Source organism: Notolepis coatsorum, assembly GCF_963971535.1.
Source record: "Notolepis coatsorum genome assembly, chromosome: 1".
Lineage (NCBI taxonomy): Eukaryota > Metazoa > Chordata > Actinopteri > Aulopiformes > Paralepididae > Notolepis > Notolepis coatsorum.
This window is the reverse complement of record NC_140165.1, coordinates 252,527,268-252,554,062: the sequence shown is the minus strand read 5'-3', so window position 1 is coordinate 252,554,062 and position 26,795 is coordinate 252,527,268. Positions and strand designations below refer to the sequence as shown.

General features: G+C 42.1%; 1 protein-coding gene across 1 annotated transcript in view; it reads left to right on the top strand.

Annotated features, from left to right (window-relative positions):
* Positions 1–26,795, top strand: part of col4a4 (collagen, type IV, alpha 4) — a gene marked incomplete at its 5' end in the record, with an annotated part of 174,636 nt that overhangs the window by 53,101 nt on the left and 94,740 nt on the right. Inside the window, 7 exons of the mRNA XM_084309776.1 lie at positions 366–549; positions 2,618–2,686; positions 6,015–6,122; positions 7,131–7,199; positions 9,597–9,746; positions 9,848–10,009; positions 11,252–11,419. Coding sequence (XP_084165902.1) covers positions 366–549; positions 2,618–2,686; positions 6,015–6,122; positions 7,131–7,199; positions 9,597–9,746; positions 9,848–10,009; positions 11,252–11,419 — 910 coding nt within the window. The remainder of the gene's footprint in view (positions 1–365; positions 550–2,617; positions 2,687–6,014; positions 6,123–7,130; positions 7,200–9,596; positions 9,747–9,847; positions 10,010–11,251; positions 11,420–26,795) is intronic.

Here is a 26,795-nt window from a genome sequence, read left to right as displayed (position 1 = left end):
ACATGATCTCAAGAAGGTACTGAACGAGATCAGTGGCAGTTTTTAATGTTTGGTCATTATTAGCATGGTGTTATTCACTGTCAAAGATGCAAATAAAAATCATAAATCATATTCTCCTTTGTTTCATCACAATCTAAGCAAGCCTAGTAATTGACACACTATTTCTGACAATGGGAATACATTCACTGAGGTCCATAGATGTCCCTAGATACCAAGAATATGCAAATGGACTTGTAGAAGTGGAGCAATATTCCATTTACCTAGGTATATATTTTAGGCGGATTTTCAGAAAATAAGCTCCGGGCTTTGGTCATTGTGATGCTACTGTCTGACTCTCATATTGAACGATGTCTGTTCACTGTCAGGGGGACAGCTTCACGGGGTTCCCTGGGGACAGAGGGTACCCGGGTTTCAACGGCCCGAAGGGCTTCCTGGGCCCCGCCGGCCCCCCGGGGTCTGACGTGACCGGGGCGGTGGGACAGCGAGGGCTCCCTGGAGACTCTGGAGCTCAAGGACATGTGGGCTTTCCGGGATACAAGGGAGCCAAGGGTAAGCAGCAGACCTGGGCCCTCATTTATCAACGTTGCGTACGCACAGATATGTGCTTAACCCTTGCGTACGATAATTTCTAAGCAAAGTGTGGGACTTATCAATTTGAACTTGTGCTTGACTTTGTGCTTATATCTACGCACAGCTCGGAGCATGCGTAGCTGGCGCCCGGTGGTAGAATATGTTTAAAACGCGGAAATAAGCACTGACTGCGCTCCGCGTATAACTCAACTCGTTATTATTTTGCGCATAGATTGCAGAAATACGGGAACGTTTTGATTATATTTAAAAGGCTTTGCCATTGTTAAACGTAATAAGTGGAACCCCGAAGCTGTAAGCAGAATACAAGTCATATGAACACGCACGAATCGTGGGCCACGATATAGTGTTCTTCCCCCTTCCTACTGTATAAGAAAGAATAAAAAACACATTGCAACGAGAACAGAGGTTATTTGTTTGAGTGTATGTGTATTACAAAACCCTTGCAATAAATGTGTCTTAAATGAATGAAAATACATGCTCTGGATACAGAGCATATATCATGTGGGTGATATCATGACTTGTATTCTGCTTACAGAATTTCACTTATTTAGTTTTACAATGTCAAAGCCTAAATCAAAACGTTCCCATATTTCTGCAATCTATGCGCAAAATAATAACGAGTTGAGTTCTAACAAAGAACGTATTACATGCTGGGTGGGCTGATAGAGTAAACTATGATATGAATATAAATATGATATGATATAAGGTATACTGGTCCGTCCGCGAGGATAGCGAGAAGTCGGATAGCCATTAAATGCCATTTGAGAATTAATGCAAAGCGACGGCCTATAGCCTATACATATTATTTAATGTTTTCATAAGCGTAAAGATACAACAGCTAGATTAATGATCAAGTTAGTTTATTGTGCAGGGTTCGCAGGGCTGTGTCATGTGCTATTATATATGTGCAAGTTACTGTTGCATAATGTAGGCTATGGGCTGGCTGCTATTATATGTAATTCATATAGGCTACCTAATACCGACAACAAAATAGATTGTATCATATGCCTCTACACACATCATATTATACCCGGTAGCCAATCCATTTTCCAGCATGGTTATAATAATGACACACCAATGCGCCAAACAGACAGTGGTTAACGAACGGTCTTTATTAGTATTTTGAGCTGTCCAGGCAGAATTGCAGCAATGGTCTTAGGGAGTCGTTGATATCTGACATCACCATGTACAAGTCCGCCAGCATTTTATTTATTATCCCATAACACGGGTTGTCCGGTTGTGTCTTCTTGTGTCTACTGCTGCTGCAAACGTTAATCTCCCTCTGGACTATTATAATAATAATAATTTCTTAGATTTATATAGCACCTTTCATGAGACCCAAGGCGCTTAACAGTGGAGGGGGCAAACTAAGGGGAAGGAGATCAGAGGAACTATTAAGTAAAAAATAAAAGATAGAAGTCAGGCAGAGTCATTAATACATTTGGTGAAGAGGTGAGATTTGAGTAGTGATTTGAAAGAGTCCAGGGATGTAGCGTTGCGGATGTTTGCAGGGAGTATGTTCCAGAGGGTGGGTGCGGCCACAGAGAAGGCTCTGGGACCGACAGTGTGCAGGTTGGTGGTGGGGATGGAGAGGAGACCGGAGTCAGAGGACCGCAGCCTCCGGGGTGAAATGTAGGGATGGAGGAGGTCAGCTAGGTACCGGGAGGCAAGGGAGTGAAGGGAGTTGTAGGTGATGAGGAGGGTCTTGAAATTGATACAGAACTTGATCTGTATCAAGAGGTGGAGGTGAATGAGGGTGGGAGTGATGTGGTGCCAGGACTTGGTGCGGATCAGAACCCTAGCAGCGGAATTCTGGACATACTGCAGCCTGTTCAGGGCATTGCTGGGTAGCCCTGCATGAACTGAGTTTGAGTAGTCCAGATGGGAGGTGATGAAGGAGCGTATGAGTGTCTCTGCTACGGAGTCGGGGAGAGATTATGGATTATAAAATACATGTGCTTCCTTATATGATTGTAACAAGCTATCCTTCTGTGTGTATTGTCAACCCCTCCCCCGTGTTGTGTAGGTGTCACCTTGCCTTGTGTACCTAGTAACCCGGGCCCCCCAGGAGAGAAGGGAGACTCCGGACAAACAGGTAAAACCTGTGACAATACAGACGGTTAACTCTTTTCACTGCCACACGACAAAGGGTTAACCCTTTCACAACCACACTACAGAAGGTTAACCCTTCCACTACCAATGGGGCGACAGTGGCTCGGGAGGTAGAGCAGTCGTCTGGCAATCCAGAAGTTCCCGGTTCGATTCCCGCTCCTCCCAGGCAGCGTGACGATGTGTCCTTGAGCAAGACACTTAACCCCTAATTGCTCCCGATGAGCAGGTTGGCACCTTGCATGGTTGCCTCTGCCGTCTGTGTGTGAGTGAATGTGTAAGTAAATGGGTAAAATGTGAGTAACAAATTGTAAAGCGCTTTGGATAAAAGTGCTATATAAAAAAGCAGCCATTTACCATTTACCACACTACAGATTGTTAACCAGATCCCAATAAACCAAATGTGGGACAAAGGGTATGTTTGTGAGGGACTGTCCCTGTCCCCTCCTTCAAGGCTCATCCGCCACTGTCCTCATTAAAATGACCACAAGCCTAATATGTTTTGCCCTTATTAATTTTTTTTATTTTCCTTTTGTCTCTAATGGGTGTTAAGTACTCAAAATAAATAAAATGACCACCCAGACTTACAATCACTTATGATTATAGCTAGGTCTGGACCCCCAATCTTATCACACACATGCACACGCACACATAATGACCACCCCTCACACCGCTTTTTCACTCTCCTGCCCTCCGGGAGGACAGTGAGGAGCCTCCGAGCTGCAGGACCAGCAGACTGAGAGACCAGGACCAGCAGGCTGAGAGACAGCTTCATACACCAGGCTGTCAGGAAGCTCAACCCTCTCCCAGCTCTCCCCTCCTCTCTTACTCTGCCACCACAGAACCTGGACTAAGAACCCCCCCCCACTGACACACACACACACACACACACACACACACACATACACACATACACACATACACACATACACACATGCACGCACGCACGCACGCACACACACACACACACACACACACACACACACACACACACACACACACACACACACACACACACACACACACACACACACACACACACACACACACACACACACACACTTACCTGCCTCCACAGAATCTGGACTCCTCTCTTACTCTGCCCCCCACAGACTCTGGACTAACCCCCCCCCCACTGACACACACAGACACACACTGCCACTTTACTCTACTGCCATTATTTAGTTTATTTATTTAGTGTACATCATATTAGTTTACTGCTATATCCATCATCTCACTGACACTTTACTGCCATTATTGTATTATTATATTTTACTGCCATTATTTATTATCCATACTTACTATGTACCACTGCTGCTAAAGGTTTTGCACTAAGTTCTTTTTTACCTCTATATCTACATTCACTCATACATTAACTTTTTTTAGCTAGTCTACATTGTATATAGTCCTGTATACTGTCCATATGTTACTTTATGTTTATAGTGTACTTTATGTTTATATTAGATCTTGTTCTTTATATACACTGTGTATATAAATTCACAAGTCCAGGGATTCACACTGGCACTGCAGTGATGAGAGCAGGAACAGCCGAGCAGCGGAGATAACAGCAGCGCGTGGAACTGATCTGATCCGTAGCGCGCGTTTATCCCTTGCCTGGCTCGTCACAAACGGACCCTCCGCGAGGATGCGGTGTCACTCGCGGTCAGATACTAGTAGTAGTAACGTTACGCGACGCATTTCTTCACATTGGCTGGGGGTGGGGGGGGGGGGGGGGGGGGGGCGTTAGCACGGATGACGACCAATCATGCGGGACATGGTCTCAATTTGTGTGATGCGTGAAAAGAGACAGAAATGCTGTACAATCACGCACAATGCGTGACGTCTGGTCACCAACCTTATGTAGTGTGGTAGTGAAAGGGTTAAAAACTTTAAATGCATTATCATTATACAGCACAAGTACAGTACAACGTAAATAAATTGTCATCTAACCAGTAAAGTGCTATAAATAAATAAAATAAATAGTAATATACAATGTATAACTGATTAAAATGGGGTATATATAAATGAGTACTACTACTGAGTAATAGTGCTAATTGGATGTATGTACAGTGTTATAGTATTAATATGTACAATGATACAGGTATAAATACACTATGGTAGTAAGTCATACAGGCCAGCAGTATAACTATTAAGAGTAGATGAGATACATATAGATATAGTATACAGGTATGTAAAAAGGATAATAGGCAGGTATATTCAGACAGATGTGGATAAATATACATGTGGTAAATATAAATATATAAATACTGTTATTATTATGGGTAGATTTAGGCAGTTAGTCCCGTCTGATGAACAGTTAATCGGCTCATCACTGGACTCCAATGCTGCTCAATGCTCAGCCACTTTACTGCACCCTCATGCATCAATATAACGTACAATTATTTTAGCCTACTATGCTACTATGTATCAGGTCTGTGTACTTATTTTAATTTTAATTGTATTGTTCATACCGCAGCCAGTTGATCCTGTATTCCATCCTGTGAATATTCAACACTGTATTGTTATTTTAATTCTAATTAGTGTATACACCTGACCACATTGTGCACAGTTCTACAGCCCTGGCCTATTTAAATTTAAATTAAAATTGTATAAATATCATATTGTGCTTCTATGTTCATTTAGTTTATATTCCGTTGAATTTTATTCACCTTTTTATTTTTATTCTACCATAATTGTCTGTCCGTCAATGTCGCACCAAAAACAAACAAATCAAATTCCTTGTATGTGAAAACTACTTGGCAATAAAGATCGTTCTGATTCTGATTCTGAGTAGGTAGGTATACATTAACCCTTTCACTGCCACACGACAGAAGGTTAACCCTTTACTATCACACAACCGACGGTTAACCGGCTGTTGTGTGGCAGTGAAAGGGTTCACCTTCTGTGTCGCAGTGAAAGGGTTAACCGTTTGGTAGTGCGGCAGTGAAAGGGATAAGTAGGCAACAGAGTTCAGCGTTTATTCATCACATACATACCAGGGCATACAGTGAAATGTGGTTGGCCATGCCCGCTACGATTGTGCAATAAAACAATAGTAATAGTAGTAATAATAATAAGATAACTAGATATGGTATGGGGGGGGGGGGGGGGGGGGCTGTTATCATGGTACAGAGTTCAGAGAGATGACAGCTGAGGGGAAAGAAGCTGTTCCTGAGTCTGCTTTACTTGTAGCAGAGATTCCTGTAGCGCCACCCAGGGGGGAGGAGGGCAAACAGTCCATGATTGTGATGAGAGGTGTCCTTGACCACGCATGCCTTCCACAGTGACACCTGTGCTGTTCTTGTGTCTAACAGGATACACAGGGGACCTGGGACCCCCCGGATACCCCGGTCAGCAGGGCCCGGAGGGGGTGAAGGGAGAGACGGGAGACCTGGGACTAGCAGGACCATCTGGACAGACAGGTAGAGGGTGTGGCTCTGCCTCTAGACAGGCACATGTCATAGGTTACTATCACACCTAGGACCAGGATATGGTCATACCATCATATCATGTTATTATTTTATGGTATAATTATATTTGATGTTTTTCTCTATTACTATGCCTATATTACTACCTACTATGCTAATATGTCTATACTACTATGCCTATATTACTATCTACCTGTAGTACTCGAGTTCAGGACTCAGACTGGACTGATTTTCAGGACTCGTGACTCGACTTGGACTTGGACTCGAGCATTGACTGCATTCGGACTCGGGAGGTGCAGACAAGGACTCGGACTTGTTAATTGATATATACAGTGCATTTCTTTTTGGTAATAGGCCCTAATCATTTGACATAAGATATTGATGGCTATATAAATACTGTAACATTATTTATGCAAGGGCAGACACGTGTGTTCCACCTACATGCAGATTCACGTCGATACCCTCATGTTCAGTGCTTAAGAAGCCTAAAGAGACGCCCCGAATCGTGCGCTTTGCTTACATGGTTTACATCAAATTCCAGCAAGAGCACTGCTAGATGTTTGATATGTGCATAACAAACTATTGAAGAGAAGACCGGGACAACCTCCAACTTCAACAGACATCTGTGCTGTGGACTCAACCTTGATGACTTGGACTTGGACTCAGACTTGACTCGGGCTCTCCTTTGGTGCCTCGGACTTGGACTCGGACTCGAACACTGGGGACTCTCGACTTGGACTCGAGATTTAGTGACTCGACTACAACACTGCTACTACCTACTATGCTAATTATGTCTATACTACTATGCCTATATTATTATATCAAGTTCAACACTGTTTGACTAACAATCTTACTGGCTCTTAGCTGCGAGAGTTGTACCTTCCTGCTGACTTGTTGTACACAACTTGTAAGTCGCTTTGGATAAAAGTGTTCAGCTGAATGACTGAATGTAAATTAATCAGGTAATCAGTGCTGATATGCCCTCCTCCCCTCCCTCTCCAGGGAACGTGGGCTGTGTGGGCGACACGGGGGACCTGGGTGCTGAGGGACCGAACTACGACGGGACGCCAGGTAGAAGCAACCTGCTCAGCCTTTTTCATATTAGATTACATTACATGCCATTATACAACACAGGTACAGTACTCCAACCAGAGTAATATACAATGTACAGGTGATTGAACTGGGTATAAAATATATAAATGAGTACTACTGCGTAATAGTGCTATCAGATGTATGTACATGGTTTTAGTATTAATATGTACAGTGATACAGGTATAAAGACACTATGGTAGTAAGTCATACTGGCCAGCAGTGTAACTAGTAAGGGATATGTACAGATATAGATATAGTATCTACAGATATGTAAAAACGAAAGGATTATATGCAGGTATATACTGACAGATGACAGATATATATATATATACGGTAGGTATATATATATATATATATATATATATATATATATATATATATATATATATATATATATATATATATATATATATATATATATATATATATATATAGAGTATATTAATATGGTAAGAATAAATAAAACTAAATATATATATACTGCATATACAGCATTATTGTACATGCTATCATACATGTTATTGTATGTACATGAGTTATATGGGTTATATGCAGGAGTATAAGTAGGTATATAGAAGGACTATATGCAGCTATGTATCCAAATGCTTTACTTAGTTAAAGATAGGATTACCCTGATAGAATATTACTCTGGTAAAATGGTAAAGTAAGTAATATATGATGATATAGCGAGGCCAAGTATCACTTCTGTTAATGTTGAGGTAATAGGGCTCATTGTCTCATTCGTTTTCACACACATGTCACAAGACCATTTTCCGTCCCTTCTATTTCAATTCAGTTAACCCTCCAGTCACCCTTCAAAAAACGCCCCACATTTCACCCTAGTGACGGAAACTGCGATCTCATTAAAACATATCTTTTTCATGTATTGTTACCATTTTTCCCATATTTTTTTAGTCCTCACCATACATATCGAATATTTATTCCTTTTCAGGATTTAAATATTTTGTATTATTAGGGTTACCCTAACCCAAACCCCTAACCCTAACCCTAAAGAAAATAATGGTTAAAATCCTGAATAAATGCACAAACTACCTCTTGGAGGCCTCATCCATCCTTTTATCATGTTACTTATGATTCATTCTAATTTTAAACTGTACAGGCTGTGTATTAAAAAAAATTGTTTAACATGGGAGTCAACCTGTTCATTTCTGCGACTAGGGTGGAAGGTGTATAAAACGCGCTTAACACATCCACCGCCAATCACGTTGTACGACGGGTTTCAAGGTCATGCGAATTCCGCCATTCCACGGCGTACAACGTTATTGAGATCATATTTCATTTTTTCGCCATGGTATTCATAATTCCCTCACCCAGCCTCGGCTGAGACAGTGGGACTCGGCACAACCGTGCAACGCTTCAATACCGCCGCCTGGTGGATGATCGGGCGAGTTACAACCGGAAATGGATCTCTGGTGATCTCCGTGCATCTGGGAAATGCGTCCGGCAGTCACATATTGTTGCGGGACTCTAGACACACATCTGTGTCTATGGATCGCTGCCATAACTCAATAATCGATATGATTTGGGCGTTTATTGCGCCATACAAACCGGAAATGGATCTAGTCGATCGACGTCAAATAAGTGGGATCTTTTTCCTCCAGTCTCATCGGCGAACGGTAAGAGGACATTATGTTACTTTCAGCGTGATTGTTTATTATTATTAATGCAAACCGCTCTGATCAATATATCACCCATACTACATAAAGCATTTAACGACGATCACGGAATTATAACGTGATGAGTCATAACGTTTAGGATCGTATTCAGTTGGATTTTTTTATATAGCGTGTATCTCGAATAAACTGCAATCGACAATCTATATTATGCGTTTAGGCCTATAACTAGCGTTCTAGGAATTACTGCAGAAAACGATAAAAACATACTTATATTCTAGACGGTATTTTCGTATGAATATATGAATGAAAAAGTATAACGTTCCCACATCCTGAACGATAGCTAATCGATGTTGAATGGGCCATAGTAATGTCAATTTAGCAATACAATTTAAAAAGTTATAGCCCTGCAAAGAAGGGGAACATGTCCATAGGCTTAGACTGGTGGCAGTGATCATACATTGATGGATATAAGTGTGGCAGTTAATGTGTTAATAGTGATTTTTGAGAAAAAACAAACATGGATTATTGTAATGTGACTCAAAGATGTGATACTGAGCTACTTTCCTGGCATATACATAAAATATAGCCAACGCTATCCACAAAAGAAAAAAGGCTATTTGACGAGAATTGCGACAAAGGTGCCCGGAAGGTTAAATACAATTTGGGAGACAAAATGGTGCATGTGAAACTGTTGGAAGTGGAATCGACACAAACTGAACTCTCTCTCTCCGCTCCGCAGGGTCCCCTGGTCTCCGCGGCTCCTCGGGGCTGAAGGGGCCCGTCGGGGACTCTGTGATCGGAGCCCCAGGACCCATCGGCTTCACGGGTCCACTAGGCCCGTCTGGACCTAAAGGAGTCCCTGGACTGCCGGGTCCAATAGGAGAGACGGGTAACTCTTCTATTCTAGTAGGACTTCAGTGTGTGGCCGTAGTCATAGATGGTCAACAGATCCTGGATCAGGGCTCTAAAGGTAATCTTGTGATTCTCCAGGGCTCGCCGGACTGTCTGGGAAGCCAGGGGTCAAGGGGGAGTGGGGAGACACCGGGGCCACAGGCAGACCAGGAGCCGCAGGCCCCAGACCAGAGAAGTGTGATGCAGGAGACGTGGGCCTCTCGGGGCCCATGGGGATTCTGGGACGTTTAGGACCCCCAGGTAAACACTAACTCCAATGCCATATACTTTCATATCATAATCATATATATATATATAATTTTCTTTTCAGATTGATTGATTACGCTCTTGTACCTGTCCTCTCCTCTCATATCCTCTCTTTTCCTCTTGTAACTGCCCCCCGGCATGGTGTAGAAATAAAGATGTGGTTATGTTTCGTACAGGTGCTTTTATTAATTTTCTCTTTTCTTTTGCATTTTAGCATAGCAGCACTGTAGCTTTTCTTTTGTAGTCGTCGTTGCACCGTGGTTGTACAGGTTGTGACGGTTGCACCATGAAAACTATGACAGTCAAAACACAAATATACACAATTAGTTATATTGTTCACAGAACCACAACAAAGCACATAATGCGTTCAAACAAACATTTGAACTTAATGATAGCAAGGGTGAACTCGTCTTCCATAACAAAAGGGCATTTAGGGAAACTAATAATAATAAGTAACGTTACTTGTTCGGCAGCAGGTGCTCTTGATTAGAACCGAATCAGTCAGTGCACCACTTTACATGTCTACAACACGCAAAATATAGACATCTCCAATAATAATAATACATTTTAGTGTTCAACGTTGAGTAATTCAACGTTAATTACTGAAGTAAGGTCCTTGTACTCTATATAGTTCGCTGTCTGCTCCGACGTTGTCTCTTGGTTACTTCCTGTATTAGTTACAGGTCTCTTTGAGAACAAACAGGATCCTGTGACCTTTATACTATAGAAAAGACGAGCTCTGCCCCCATGTGGACACTAAAGGAAAATGCACAAGCGGCAACTGAGATATTAACCCAGGGTTTCTTGAATAGAAAGTTTAATATTCTGAGCTAATAAAGAAAAGTTGATCATCTAGACCAATGTAAATGAAAGCTTACTGATAATAAAGATGATAGGCATCTTGACCCTTGGCGGTCATTTACACCTCTCCTCTCCTATCCTCTCATTTCCTCTCTTCTCTTCTCGTCTCACCCCTCCTCTCATCTGCTCCTCTCCACTCCTCTCATATCCTGTCTTTTCCTCTCCTCTCCTATCCTCTCCTTCCCCCTCCTGTCCTCTCCTGTCCTCTGTTCTCCTCTCCTATCCTACCCTCTCCTCTCATCTTCTCTGCTCCTCTCCTCTCCTCTTCTCTCCTCATCTCACCTCTCCTCTGCTCCTCTCCCCTCCTGTCCTCTCCTCTTCTCGCCTCGCCTCATCTCTCCTCTGCTCCTCTCCTCTCCTCTTCCCCCCTCTCAGGTTGTGCAGGAGAGAAAGGAGCCAAAGGGGGGGATGGTCTGCCAGGCGTTGGTCCTAACGGCCCAGATGGGAAACCAGGTTCTCCAGGGTTCCCAGGGTATCTGGGTCCCCAGGGACCCGCTGGACTGGAAGGAGACCCAGGACACAATGGAGCTACTGGACAGAAAGGTGAAGCTGCAATACTTAGTCTGAAAATGGGAAAAACGTTAATGCTAACATCAAAGACTGATTTAGAGACTATCTTTAAATCAATAGACACGCTGACTATGAGACAGGATTTAAATCAACAGACACACACTCACTAGGAGACAGGTTTTAAATCAACAGACACACACTGACTAGGGGACAGGTTTTAAATCAATCATTTCAAAGAGAGGAAGCTAGGATTAATGACACCTGCAACATGTGAAGGAGTGAGCGGAAGCTAACACTAATGACACCTGCAACATGTGAAGGAGTGAGCGGAAGCTAACACTAATGACACCTGTGAAGGAGTGAGAGGAAGCTAACACTAAAGACACTAACATGTGAAGGAGTGAGAGGAAGCTAACACTAAAGACACTAACATGTGAAGGAGTGAGATGAAGCTAACACTAAAGACACCTGTAACATGTGGAGGAGTGAGAGGAAGCTAACAATAAAGACACCTGTAACATGTGAAGGAGTGAGAGGAAGCTAACACTAAAGACTCCTGTAACATGTGAATGAGTGAGAGGAAGCTAACACTAAAGACACTAACGTGTGAAGGAGTGAGAGGAAGCTAACACTAAAGCCACTAACATGTGTAGGAGTGAGAGGAAGCTAACACTAAAGACACTAACATGTGAAGGAGTGAGAGGAAGCTAACACTAAAGACACCTGTAACATGTGAAGGAGTGAGAGGAAGCTAACACTAAAGACACTAACATGTGAAGGAGTGAGAGGAAGCTAACACTAAACACGCCTGTAACATGTGTAGGAGTGAGAGGAAGCTAACACTAAAGACACCTGTAACATGTGTAGGAGTGAGAGGAAGCTAACACTAAAGACACCTGTAACATGTGAAGGAGTGAGAGGAAGCTAACACTAAAGACACTAACATGTGAAGGAGTGAGAGGAAGCTAACACTAAAGACACTAACATGTGAAGGAGTGAGAGGAAGCTAACACTAAAGACACTAACATGTGAAGGAGTGAGAGGAAGCTAACACTAAAGATACTAACATGTGAAGGAGTGAGATGAAGCTAACACTAAAGACACTAACATGTGTAGGAGTGAGAGGAAGCTAACACTAAACACACCTGTAACATGTGTAGGAGTGAGAGGAAGCTAACACTAAAGACACCTGTAACATGTGTAGGAGTGAGAGGAAGCTAACACTAAAGACACTAACGTGTGTAGGAGTGAGAGGAAGCTAACACTAAAGACACCTGTAACATGTGAAGGAGTGAGAGGAAGCTAACACTAAAGACACTAACATGTGAAGGAGTGAGAGGAAGCTAACACTAAAGACACTAACATGTGAAGGAGTGAGAGGAAGCTAACACTAAAGACACTAACATGTGAAGGAGTGAGAGGAAGCTAACACTAAAGATACTAACATGTGAAGGAGTGAGATGAAGCTAACACTAAAGACACTAACATGTGTAGGAGTGAGAGGAAGCTAACACTAAACACACCTGTAACATGTGTAGGAGTGAGAGGAAGCTAACACTAAAGACACTAACATGTGAAGGAGTGAGAGGAAGCTAACACTAAAGACACTAACATGTGTAGGAGTGAGAGGAAGCTAACACTAAAGACACTAACATGTGAAGGAGTGAGAGGAAGCTAACACTAAAGACACTAACATGTGAAGGAGTGAGAGGAAGCTAACACTAAAGATACTAACATGTGAAGGAGTGAGAGGAAGCTAACACTAAAGACACTAACATGTGAAGGAGTGAGAGGAAGCTAACACTAAAGATGTAACATGTGAAGGAGTGAGAGGAAGCTAACACTAAAGACACTAACATGTGAAGGAGTGAGAGGAAGCTAACACTAAAGACACTAACATGTGAAGGAGTGAGAGGAAGCTAACACTAAAGACACCTGTAACATGTGAAGGAGTGAGAGGAAGCTAACACTAAAGACACCTGTAACATGTGAAGGAGTGAGAGGAAGCTAACACTAAAGACACTAACATGTGAAGGAGTGAGAGGAAGCTAACACTAAAGACACTAACATGTGAAGGAGTGAGAGGAAGCTAACACTAAAGACACCTGTAACATGTGAAGGAGTGAGAGGAAGCTAACACTAAAGACACTAACATGTGAAGGAGTGAGAGGAAGCTAACACTAAAGACACTAACATGTGAAGGAGTGAGAGGAAGCTAACACTAAAGACACTAACATGTGAAGGAGTGAGAGGAAGCTAACACTAAAGACACTAACATGTGAAGGAGTGAGAGGAAGCTAACACTAAAGACACCTGTAACATGTGGAGGAGTGAGAGGAAGCTAACAATAAAGACACCTGTAACATGTGAAGGAGTGAGAGGAAGCTAACACTAAAGACACTAACATGTGAAGGAGTGAGAGGAAGCTAACACTAAAGACACTAACATGTGAAGGAGTGAGAGGAAGCTAACACTAAAGACACCTGTAACATGTGAAGGAGTGAGAGGAAGCTAACACTAAAGACACTAACATGTGAAGGAGTGAGAGGAAGCTAACACTAAAGACACTAACATGTGAAGGAGTGAGAGGAAGCTAACACTAAAGACACCTGTAACATGTGTAGGAGTGAGAGGAAGCTAACACTAAAGACACTAACGTGTGTAGGAGTGAGAGGAAGCTAACACTAAAGACACCTGTAACATGTGAAGGAGTGAGAGGAAGCTAACACTAAAGACACTAACATGTGAAGGAGTGAGAGGAAGCTAACACTAAAGACACTAACATGTGAAGGAGTGAGAGGAAGCTAACACTAAAGACACTAACATGTGAAGGAGTGAGAGGAAGCTAACACTAAAGATACTAACATGTGAAGGAGTGAGATGAAGCTAACACTAAAGACACTAACATGTGTAGGAGTGAGAGGAAGCTAACACTAAACACACCTGTAACATGTGTAGGAGTGAGAGGAAGCTAACACTAAAGACACTAACATGTGAAGGAGTGAGAGGAAGCTAACACTAAAGACACTAACATGTGTAGGAGTGAGAGGAAGCTAACACTAAAGACACTAACATGTGAAGGAGTGAGAGGAAGCTAACACTAAAGACACTAACATGTGAAGGAGTGAGAGGAAGCTAACACTAAAGATACTAACATGTGAAGGAGTGAGAGGAAGCTAACACTAAAGACACTAACATGTGAAGGAGTGAGAGGAAGCTAACACTAAAGATGTAACATGTGAAGGAGTGAGAGGAAGCTAACACTAAAGACACTAACATGTGAAGGAGTGAGAGGAAGCTAACACTAAAGACACTAACATGTGAAGGAGTGAGAGGAAGCTAACACTAAAGACACCTGTAACATGTGAAGGAGTGAGAGGAAGCTAACACTAAAGACACCTGTAACATGTGAAGGAGTGAGAGGAAGCTAACACTAAAGACACTAACATGTGAAGGAGTGAGAGGAAGCTAACACTAAAGACACTAACATGTGAAGGAGTGAGAGGAAGCTAACACTAAAGACACCTGTAACATGTGAAGGAGTGAGAGGAAGCTAACACTAAAGACACTAACATGTGAAGGAGTGAGAGGAAGCTAACACTAAAGACACTAACATGTGAAGGAGTGAGAGGAAGCTAACACTAAAGACACTAACATGTGAAGGAGTGAGAGGAAGCTAACACTAAAGACACTAACATGTGAAGGAGTGAGAGGAAGCTAACACTAAAGACACCTGTAACATGTGAAGGAGTGAGAGGAAGCTAACACTAAAGACACTAACATGTGAAGGAGTGAGAGGAAGCTAACACTAAAGACACTAACATGTGAAGGAGTGAGAGGAAGCTAACACTAAAGACACCTGTAACATGTGAAGGAGTGAGAGGAAGCTAACACTAAAGACACTAACATGTGAAGGAGTGAGAGGAAGCTAACACTAAAGACACTAACATGTGAAGGAGTGAGAGGAAGCTAACACTAAATACACTAACATGTGTAGGAGTGAGAGGAAGCTAACACTAAAGACACTAACATGTGAAGGAGTGAGAGGAAGCTAACACTAAAGACACTAACATGTGAAGGAGTGAGAGGAAGCTAACACTAAAGATACTAACATGTGAAGGAGTGAGAGGAAGCTAACACTAAAGACACTAACATGTGAAGGAGTGAGAGGAAGCTAACACTAAAGACACCTGTAACATGTGAAGGAGTGAGAGGAAGCTAACACTAAAGACACTAACATGTGAAGGAGTGAGAGGAAGCTAACACTAAAGACACTAACATGTGAAGGAGTGAGAGGAAGCTAACACTAAAGACACTAACATGTGTAGGAGTGAGAGGAAGCTAACACTAAAGACACCTGTAACATGTGAAGGAGTGAGAGGAAGCTAACACTAAAGACACTAACATGTGAAGGAGTGAGAGGAAGCTAACACTAAAGACACTAACATGTGAAGGAGTGAGAGGAAGCTAACACTAAAGACACTAACATGTGAAGGAGTGAGAGGAAGCTAACACTAAAGACACTAACATGTGAAGGAGTGAGAGGAAGCTAACAATAAAGACACTAATATGTGAAGGAGTGAGAGGAAGCTAACACTAAAGACACCTGTAACATGTGAAGGAGTGAGAGGAAGCTAACACTAAAGACACTAACATGTGTAGGAGTGAGAGGAAGCTAACACTAAAGACACTAACATGTGAAGGAGTGAGAGGAAGCTAACACTAAAGACACCTGTAACATGTGTAGGAGTGAGAGGAAGCTAACACTAAAGACACTAACGTGTGTAGGAGTGAGAGGAAGCTAACACTAAAGACACTAACGTGTGAAGGAGTGAGAGGAAGCTAACAATAAAGACACTAACATGTGAAGGAGTGAGAGGAAGCTAACACTAAATACACATGTAACATGTGTAGGAGTGAGAGGAAGCTAACACTAAAGCCACTAACATGTGTAGGAGTGAGAGGAAGCTAACACTAAAGACACTAACATGTGAAGGAGTGAGATGAAGCTAACACTAAAGACACTAACATGTGAAGGAGTGAGAGGAAGCTAACACTAAAGACACTAACATGTGAAGGAGTGAGATGAAGCTAACACTAAAGACACTAACATGTGAAGAAGTGAGAGGAAGCTAACACTAAAGACACTAACATGTGAAGGAGTGAGAGGAAGCTAACACTAAAGACACCTGTAACATGTGTAGGAGTGAGAGGAAGCTAACACTAAAGACACTAACATGTGAAGGAGTGAGAGGAAGCTAACACTAAAGACACTAACATGTGAAGGAGTGAGAGGAAGCTAACACTAAAGACACTAACATGTGTAGGAGTGAGAGGAAGTTAACACTAAAGACACTAACATGTGAAGGAGTGAGAGGAAGCTAACACTAAAGACACTAACATGTGAAGGAGTGAGAGGAAGCTAACACTAAAGACACTAACATGTGTAGGAGTGAGAGGAAGCTAACATTAAAGATACCTGTAACATGTGTAGGAGTGAGAGGAAGCTAACACTAAAGACACTAACATGTGAAGGAGTGAGAGGAAGCTAACACTAAACACACCTGTAACATGTGTAGGAGTGAGAGGAAGCTAACAATAAAGACACCTGTAACATGTGAAGGAGTGAGAGGAAGCTAACACTAAAGACACTAACATGTGAAGGAGTGAGAGGAAGCTAACACTAAAGACACCTGTAACATGTGAAGGAGTGAGAGGAAGCTAACACTAAAGACACTAACATGTGAAGGAGTGAGAGGAAGCTAACACTAAACACGCCTGTAACATGTGTAGGAGTGAGAGGAAGCTAACACTAAAGACACCTGTAACATGTGTAGGAGTGAGAGGAAGCTAACACTAAAGACACCTGTAACATGTGAAGGAGTGAGAGGAAGCTAACACTAAAGACACTAACATGTGAAGGAGTGAGAGGAAGCTAACACTAAAGACACTAACATGTGAAGGAGTGAGAGGAAGCTAACACTAAAGACACTAACATGTGAAGGAGTGAGAGGAAGCTAACACTAAAGATACTAACATGTGAAGGAGTGAGATGAAGCTAACACTAAAGACACTAACATGTGAAGGAGTGAGAGGAAGCTAACACTAAAGATACTAACATGTGAAGGAGTGAGATGAAGCTAACACTAAAGACACTAACATGTGTAGGAGTGAGAGGAAGCTAACACTAAACACACCTGTAACATGTGTAGGAGTGAGAGGAAGCTAACACTAAAGACACTAACATGTGAAGGAGTGAGAGGAAGCTAACACTAAAGACACTAACATGTGTAGGAGTGAGAGGAAGCTAACACTAAAGACACTAACATGTGAAGGAGTGAGAGGAAGCTAACACTAAAGACACTAACATGTGAAGGAGTGAGAGGAAGCTAACACTAAAGATACTAACATGTGAAGGAGTGAGAGGAAGCTAACACTAAAGACACTAACATGTGAAGGAGTGAGAGGAAGCTAACACTAAAGACACCTGTAACATGTGAAGGAGTGAGAGGAAGCTAACACTAAAGACACTAACATGTGAAGGAGTGAGAGGAAGCTAACACTAAAGACACTAACATGTGAAGGAGTGAGAGGAAGCTAACACTAAAGACACTAACATGTGAAGGAGTGAGAGGAAGCTAACACTAAAGACACTAACATGTGAAGGAGTGAGAGGAAGCTAACACTAAAGACACCTGTAACATGTGGAGGAGTGAGAGGAAGCTAACAATAAAGACACCTGTAACATGTGAAGGAGTGAGAGGAAGCTAACACTAAAGACACTAACATGTGAAGGAGTGAGAGGAAGCTAACACTAAAGACACTAACATGTGAAGGAGTGAGAGGAAGCTAACACTAAAGACACCTGTAACATGTGAAGGAGTGAGAGGAAGCTAACACTAAAGACACTAACATGTGAAGGAGTGAGAGGAAGCTAACACTAAAGACACTAACATGTGAAGGAGTGAGAGGAAGCTAACACTAAAGACACCTGTAACATGTGTAGGAGTGAGAGGAAGCTAACACTAAAGACACTAACGTGTGTAGGAGTGAGAGGAAGCTAACACTAAAGACACCTGTAACATGTGAAGGAGTGAGAGGAAGCTAACACTAAAGACACTAACATGTGAAGGAGTGAGAGGAAGCTAACACTAAAGACACTAACATGTGAAGGAGTGAGAGGAAGCTAACACTAAAGACACTAACATGTGAAGGAGTGAGAGGAAGCTAACACTAAAGACACTAACATGTGAAGGAGTGAGAGGAAGCTAACAATAAAGACACTAATATGTGAAGGAGTGAGAGGAAGCTAACACTAAAGACACCTGTAACATGTGAAGGAGTGAGAGGAAGCTAACACTAAAGACACTAACATGTGTAGGAGTGAGAGGAAGCTAACACTAAAGACACTAACATGTGAAGGAGTGAGAGGAAGCTAACACTAAAGACACCTGTAACATGTGTAGGAGTGAGAGGAAGCTAACACTAAAGACACTAACGTGTGTAGGAGTGAGAGGAAGCTAACACTAAAGACACTAACGTGTGAAGGAGTGAGAGGAAGCTAACAATAAAGACACTAACATGTGAAGGAGTGAGAGGAAGCTAACACTAAATACACATGTAACATGTGTAGGAGTGAGAGGAAGCTAACACTAAAGCCACTAACATGTGTAGGAGTGAGAGGAAGCTAACACTAAAGACACTAACATGTGAAGGAGTGAGATGAAGCTAACACTAAAGACACTAACATGTGAAGGAGTGAGAGGAAGCTAACACTAAAGACACTAACATGTGAAGGAGTGAGATGAAGCTAACACTAAAGACACTAACATGTGAAGAAGTGAGAGGAAGCTAACACTAAAGACACTAACATGTGAAGGAGTGAGAGGAAGCTAACACTAAAGACACCTGTAACATGTGTAGGAGTGAGAGGAAGCTAACACTAAAGACACTAACATGTGAAGGAGTGAGAGGAAGCTAACACTAAAGACACTAACATGTGAAGGAGTGAGAGGAAGCTAACACTAAAGACACTAACATGTGTAGGAGTGAGAGGAAGTTAACACTAAAGACACTAACATGTGAAGGAGTGAGAGGAAGCTAACACTAAAGACACTAACATGTGAAGGAGTGAGAGGAAGCTAACACTAAAGACACTAACATGTGTAGGAGTGAGAGGAAGCTAACATTAAAGATACCTGTAACATGTGTAGGAGTGAGAGGAAGCTAACACTAAAGACACTAACATGTGAAGGAGTGAGAGGAAGCTAACACTAAACACACCTGTAACATGTGTAGGAGTGAGAGGAAGCTAACAATAAAGACACTAACATGTGTAGGAGTGAGAGGAAGCTAACACTAAAGACACTAACATGTGAAGGAGTGAGAGGAAGCTAACACTAAAGACACTAACATGTGAAGGAGTGAGAGGAAGCTAACACTAAAGATACTAACATGTGAAGGAGTGAGAGGAAGCTAACACTAAAGACACTAACATGTGAAGGAGTGAGAGGAAGCTAACACTAAAGACACCTGTAACATGTGAAGGAGTGAGAGGAAGCTAACACTAAAGACACTAACATGTGAAGGAGTGAGAGGAAGCTAACACTAAAGACACTAACATGTGAAGGAGTGAGAGGAAGCTAACACTAAAGACACTAACATGTGAAGGAGTGAGAGGAAGCTAACACTAAAGACACTAACATGTGAAGGAGTGAGAGGAAGCTAACACTAAAGACACCTGTAACATGTGGAGGAGTGAGAGGAAGCTAACAATAAAGACACCTGTAACATGTGAAGGAGTGAGAGGAAGCTAACACTAAAGACACTAACATGTGAAGGAGTGAGAGGAAGCTAACACTAAAGACACTAACATGTGAAGGAGTGAGAGGAAGCTAACACTAAAGACACCTGTAACATGTGAAGGAGTGAGAGGAAGCTAACACTAAAGACACTAACATGTGAAGGAGTGAGAGGAAGCTAACACTAAAGACACTAACATGTGAAGGAGTGAGAGGAAGCTAACACTAAAGACACCTGTAACATGTGTAGGAGTGAGAGGAAGCTAACACTAAAGACACTAACGTGTGTAGGAGTGAGAGGAAGCTAACACTAAAGACACCTGTAACATGTGAAGGAGTGAGAGGAAGCTAACACTAAAGACACTAACATGTGAAGGAGTGAGAGGAAGCTAACACTAAAGACACTAACATGTGAAGGAGTGAGAGGAAGCTAACACTAAAGACACTAACATGTGAAGGAGTGAGAGGAAGCTAACACTAAAGATACTAACATGTGAAGGAGTGAGATGAAGCTAACACTAAAGACACTAACATGTGTAGGAGTGAGAGGAAGCTAACACTAAACACACCTGTAACATGTGTAGGAGTGAGAGGAAGCTAACACTAAAGACACTAACATGTGAAGGAGTGAGAGGAAGCTAACACTAAAGACACTAACATGTGTAGGAGTGAGAGGAAGCTAACACTAAAGACACTAACATGTGAAGGAGTGAGAGGAAGCTAACACTAAAGACACTAACATGTGAAGGAGTGAGAGGAAGCTAACACTAAAGATACTAACATGTGAAGGAGTGAGAGGAAGCTAACACTAAAGACACTAACATGTGAAGGAGTGAGAGGAAGCTAACACTAAAGATGTAACATGTGAAGGAGTGAGAGGAAGCTAACACTAAAGACACTAACATGTGAAGGAGTGAGAGGAAGCTAACACTAAAGACACTAACATGTGAAGGAGTGAGAGGAAGCTAACACTAAAGACACCTGTAACATGTGAAGGAGTGAGAGGAAGCTAACACTAAAGACACCTGTAACATGTGAAGGAGTGAGAGGAAGCTAACACTAAAGACACTAACATGTGAAGGAGTGAGAGGAAGCTAACACTAAAGACACTAACATGTGAAGGAGTGAGAGGAAGCTAACACTAAAGACACCTGTAACATGTGAAGGAGTGAGAGGAAGCTAACACTAAAGACACTAACATGTGAAGGAGTGAGAGGAAGCTAACACTAAAGACACTAACATGTGAAGGAGTGAGAGGAAGCTAACACTAAAGACACTAACATGTGAAGGAGTGAGAGGAAGCTAACACTAAAGACACTAACATGTGAAGGAGTGAGAGGAAGCTAACACTAAAGACACCTGTAACATGTGAAGGAGTGAGAGGAAGCTAACACTAAAGACACTAACATGTGAAGGAGTGAGAGGAAGCTAACACTAAAGACACTAACATGTGAAGGAGTGAGAGGAAGCTAACACTAAAGACACCTGTAACATGTGAAGGAGTGAGAGGAAGCTAACACTAAAGATACTAACATGTGAAGGAGTGAGAGGAAGCTAACACTAAAGACACTAACATGTGAAGGAGTGAGAGGAAGCTAACACTAAAGATGTAACATGTGAAGGAGTGAGAGGAAGCTAACACTAAAGACACTAACATGTGTAGGAGTGAGAGGAAGTTAACACTAAAGACACTAACATGTGAAGGAGTGAGAGGAAGCTAACACTAAAGACACTAACATGTGAAGGAGTGAGAGGAAGCTAACACTAAAGACACTAACATGTGTAGGAGTGAGAGGAAGCTAACATTAAAGATACCTGTAACATGTGTAGGAGTGAGAGGAAGCTAACACTAAAGACACTAACATGTGAAGGAGTGAGAGGAAGCTAACACTAAACACACCTGTAACATGTGTAGGAGTGAGAGGAAGCTAACAATAAAGACACCTGTAACATGTGAAGGAGTGAGAGGAAGCTAACACTAAAGACACTAACATGTGAAGGAGTGAGAGGAAGCTAACACTAAAGACACCTGTAACATGTGAAGGAGTGAGAGGAAGCTAACACTAAAGACACTAACATGTGAAGGAGTGAGAGGAAGCTAACACTAAACACGCCTGTAACATGTGTAGGAGTGAGAGGAAGCTAACACTAAAGACACCTGTAACATGTGTAGGAGTGAGAGGAAGCTAACACTAAAGACACCTGTAACATGTGAAGGAGTGAGAGGAATTGATTGATTGATTGATTGATTGATTGATTGAAAAGTTTATTAACAGATTGCAGAATGGGTACAGTACAGTACAGCTCAATACATACAATTGTTAAGGGGATGCAGACCAGAGAAAGACTTTCGTCTTGTTTACATCAGGGTCCCCCATTTTCAATTCATCATAACATATATGACATACATGACATACAGATAGACAGTACTGCTACATCTATACATTTATGACATATCAGATTTGCAAATACAGTACTGTTTGTGATACAAAAGTGTCCAGAAAAAGAGTGTATTTGGCGTAGAAACTGTACATTGGAGGAGGTTGGGTGGGTGGGGTTTGGGGTTGCAGTCAAGCTAGTCAGGTCAAGCAGTAGTCTGACTAGCTTGTTTTGAGATGTTTGTAATTTGTTTTTTAGTGCCTTTGAGGTGCTTTGGTACCATGAGGTGCAAGCATAGTCGTAGTACCCTTGAATGAGTGCTCCTGCTAGAGTCTTCAGGGTATTCTTGTTTACCAGTGAGGAGATCCGGTACAAGAATCGCGTTCGTTGGTTGACTTTTTTTTATTACATTGGATGCCATTTTGTCACAGGAAAGATTAGCCTCTAGGATGGAACCCAGGTAGGTAATTTCCTCTTTCCTTGTGATAATCACCCACTGTAACCGAGAAGCCGTCGGTCTTGCTGAGTTTGTTATTTGAACCGAAGAGAATGGACTCTGTTTTGCCCATGTGTATTGATAGTTTGTTGTCGGCGAGCCATATGCAGATTTTGCCTAGTTCCGAGCTGAGGGCTTTATCAACCTGTAACTTGTTCTTGTCAGAGACGAGATGAAGTGAGTACTAGAGGCTGCCTACCCGAGATGAAGCGAGTACTAGAGGCTGCTAACACTAAAGACACTAACATGTGAAGGAGTGAGAGGAAGCTAACACTAAAGACACTAACATGTGAAGGAGTGAGAGGAAGCTAACACTAAAGACACTAACATGTGAAGGAGTGAGAGGAAGCTAACACTAAAGATACTAACATGTGAAGGAGTGAGATGAAGCTAACACTAAAGACACTAACATGTGAAGGAGTGAGAGGAAGCTAACACTAAAGATACTAACATGTGAAGGAGTGAGATGAAGCTAACACTAAAGACACTAACATGTGTAGGAGTGAGAGGAAGCTAACACTAAACACACCTGTAACATGTGTAGGAGTGAGAGGAAGCTAACACTAAAGACACTAACATGTGAAGGAGTGAGAGGAAGCTAACACTAAAGACACTAACATGTGTAGGAGTGAGAGGAAGCTAACACTAAAGACACTAACATGTGAAGGAGTGAGAGGAAGCTAACACTAAAGACACTAACATGTGAAGGAGTGAGAGGAAGCTAACACTAAAGATACTAACATGTGAAGGAGTGAGAGGAAGCTAACACTAAAGACACTAACATGTGAAGGAGTGAGAGGAAGCTAACACTAAAGATGTAACATGTGAAGGAGTGAGAGGAAGCTAACACTAAAGACACTAACATGTGAAGGAGTGAGAGGAAGCTAACACTAAAGACACTAACATGTGAAGGAGTGAGAGGAAGCTAACACTAAAGACACCTGTAACATGTGAAGGAGTGAGAGGAAGCTAACACTAAAGACACCTGTAACATGTGAAGGAGTGAGAGGAAGCTAACACTAAAGACACTAACATGTGAAGGAGTGAGAGGAAGCTAACACTAAAGACACTAACATGTGAAGGAGTGAGAGGAAGCTAACACTAAAGACACCTGTAACATGTGAAGGAGTGAGAGGAAGCTAACACTAAAGACACTAACATGTGAAGGAGTGAGAGGAAGCTAACACTAAAGACACTAACATGTGAAGGAGTGAGAGGAAGCTAACACTAAAGACACTAACATGTGAAGGAGTGAGAGGAAGCTAACACTAAAGACACTAACATGTGAAGGAGTGAGAGGAAGCTAACACTAAAGACACCTGTAACATGTGGAGGAGTGAGAGGAAGCTAACAATAAAGACACCTGTAACATGTGAAGGAGTGAGAGGAAGCTAACACTAAAGACACCTGTAACATGTGAATGAGTGAGAGGAAGCTAACACTAAAGACACTAACGTGTGAAGGAGTGAGAGGAAGCTAACACTAAAGACACTAACATGTGTAGGAGTGAGAGGAAGCTAACACTAAAGACACTAACATGTGAAGGAGTGAGAGGAAGCTAACACTAAAGACACCTGTAACATGTGAAGGAGTGAGAGGAAGCTAACACTAAAGACACTAACATGTGAAGGAGTGAGAGGAAGCTAACACTAAACACGCCTGTAACATGTGTAGGAGTGAGAGGAAGCTAACACTAAAGACACCTGTAACATGTGAAGGAGTGAGAGGAAGCTAACACTAAACTCGCCTGTAACATGTGTAGGAGTGAGAGGAAGCTAACACTAAAGACACCTGTAACATGTGTAGGAGTGAGAGGAAGCTAACACTAAAGACACCTGTAACATGTGAAGGAGTGAGAGGAAGATAACACTAAAGACACTAACATGTGAAGGAGTGAGAGGAAGCTAACACTAAAGACACTAACATGTGAAGGAGTGAGAGGAAGCTAACACTAAAGACACTAACATGTGAAGGAGTGAGAGGAAGCTAACACTAAAGATACTAACATGTGAAGGAGTGAGATGAAGCTAACACTAAAGACACTAACATGTGTAGGAGTGAGAGGAAGCTAACACTAAAGACACCTGTAACATGTGTAGGAGTGAGAGGAAGCTAACACTAAAGACACTAACGTGTGTAGGAGTGAGAGGAAGCTAACACTAAAGACACCTGTAACATGTGAAGGAGTGAGAGGAAGCTAACACTAAAGACACTAACATGTGAAGGAGTGAGAGGAAGCTAACACTAAAGACACTAACATGTGAAGGAGTGAGAGGAAGCTAACACTAAAGACACTAACATGTGAAGGAGTGAGAGGAAGCTAACACTAAAGATACTAACATGTGAAGGAGTGACATGAAGCTAACACTAAAGACACTAACATGTGTAGGAGTGAGAGGAAGCTAACACTAAACACACCTGTAACATGTGTAGGAGTGAGAGGAAGCTAACACTAAAGACACTAACATGTGAAGGAGTGAGAGGAAGCTAACACTAAAGACACTAACATGTGTAGGAGTGAGAGGAAGCTAACACTAAAGACACTAACATGTGAAGGAGTGAGAGGAAGCTAACACTAAAGACACTAACATGTGAAGGAGTGAGAGGAAGCTAACACTAAAGATACTAACATGTGAAGGAGTGAGAGGAAGCTAACACTAAAGACACTAACATGTGAAGGAGTGAGAGGAAGCTAACACTAAAGATGTAACATGTGAAGGAGTGAGAGGAAGCTAACACTAAAGACACTAACATGTGAAGGAGTGAGAGGAAGCTAACACTAAAGACACTAACATGTGAAGGAGTGAGAGGAAGCTAACACTAAAGACACCTGTAACATGTGAAGGAGTGAGAGGAAGCTAACACTAAAGACACCTGTAACATGTGAAGGAGTGAGAGGAAGCTAACACTAAAGACACTAACATGTGAAGGAGTGAGAGGAAGCTAACACTAAAGACACTAACATGTGAAGGAGTGAGAGGAAGCTAACACTAAAGACACCTGTAACATGTGAAGGAGTGAGAGGAAGCTAACACTAAAGACACTAACATGTGAAGGAGTGAGAGGAAGCTAACACTAAAGACACTAACATGTGAAGGAGTGAGAGGAAGCTAACACTAAAGACACTAACATGTGAAGGAGTGAGAGGAAGCTAACACTAAAGACACTAACATGTGAAGGAGTGAGAGGAAGCTAACACTAAAGACACCTGTAACATGTGAAGGAGTGAGAGGAAGCTAACACTAAAGACACTAACATGTGAAGGAGTGAGAGGAAGCTAACACTAAAGACACCTGTAACATGTGAAGGAGTGAGAGGAAGCTAACACTAAAGACACTAACATGTGAAGGAGTGAGAGGAAGCTAACACTAAAGACACTAACATGTGAAGGAGTGAGAGGAAGCTAACACTAAAGACACTAACATGTGTAGGAGTGAGAGGAAGCTAACACTAAAGACACCTGTAACATGTGAAGGAGTGAGAGGAAGCTAACACTAAAGACACTAACATGTGAAGGAGTGAGAGGAAGCTAACACTAAAGACACTAACATGTGAAGGAGTGAGAGGAAGCTAACACTAAAGACACTAACATGTGAAGGAGTGAGAGGAAGCTAACACTAAAGACACTAACATGTGAAGGAGTGAGAGGAAGCTAACAATAAAGACACTAACATGTGAAGGAGTGAGAGGAAGCTAACACTAAAGACACCTGTAACATGTGAAGGAGTGAGAG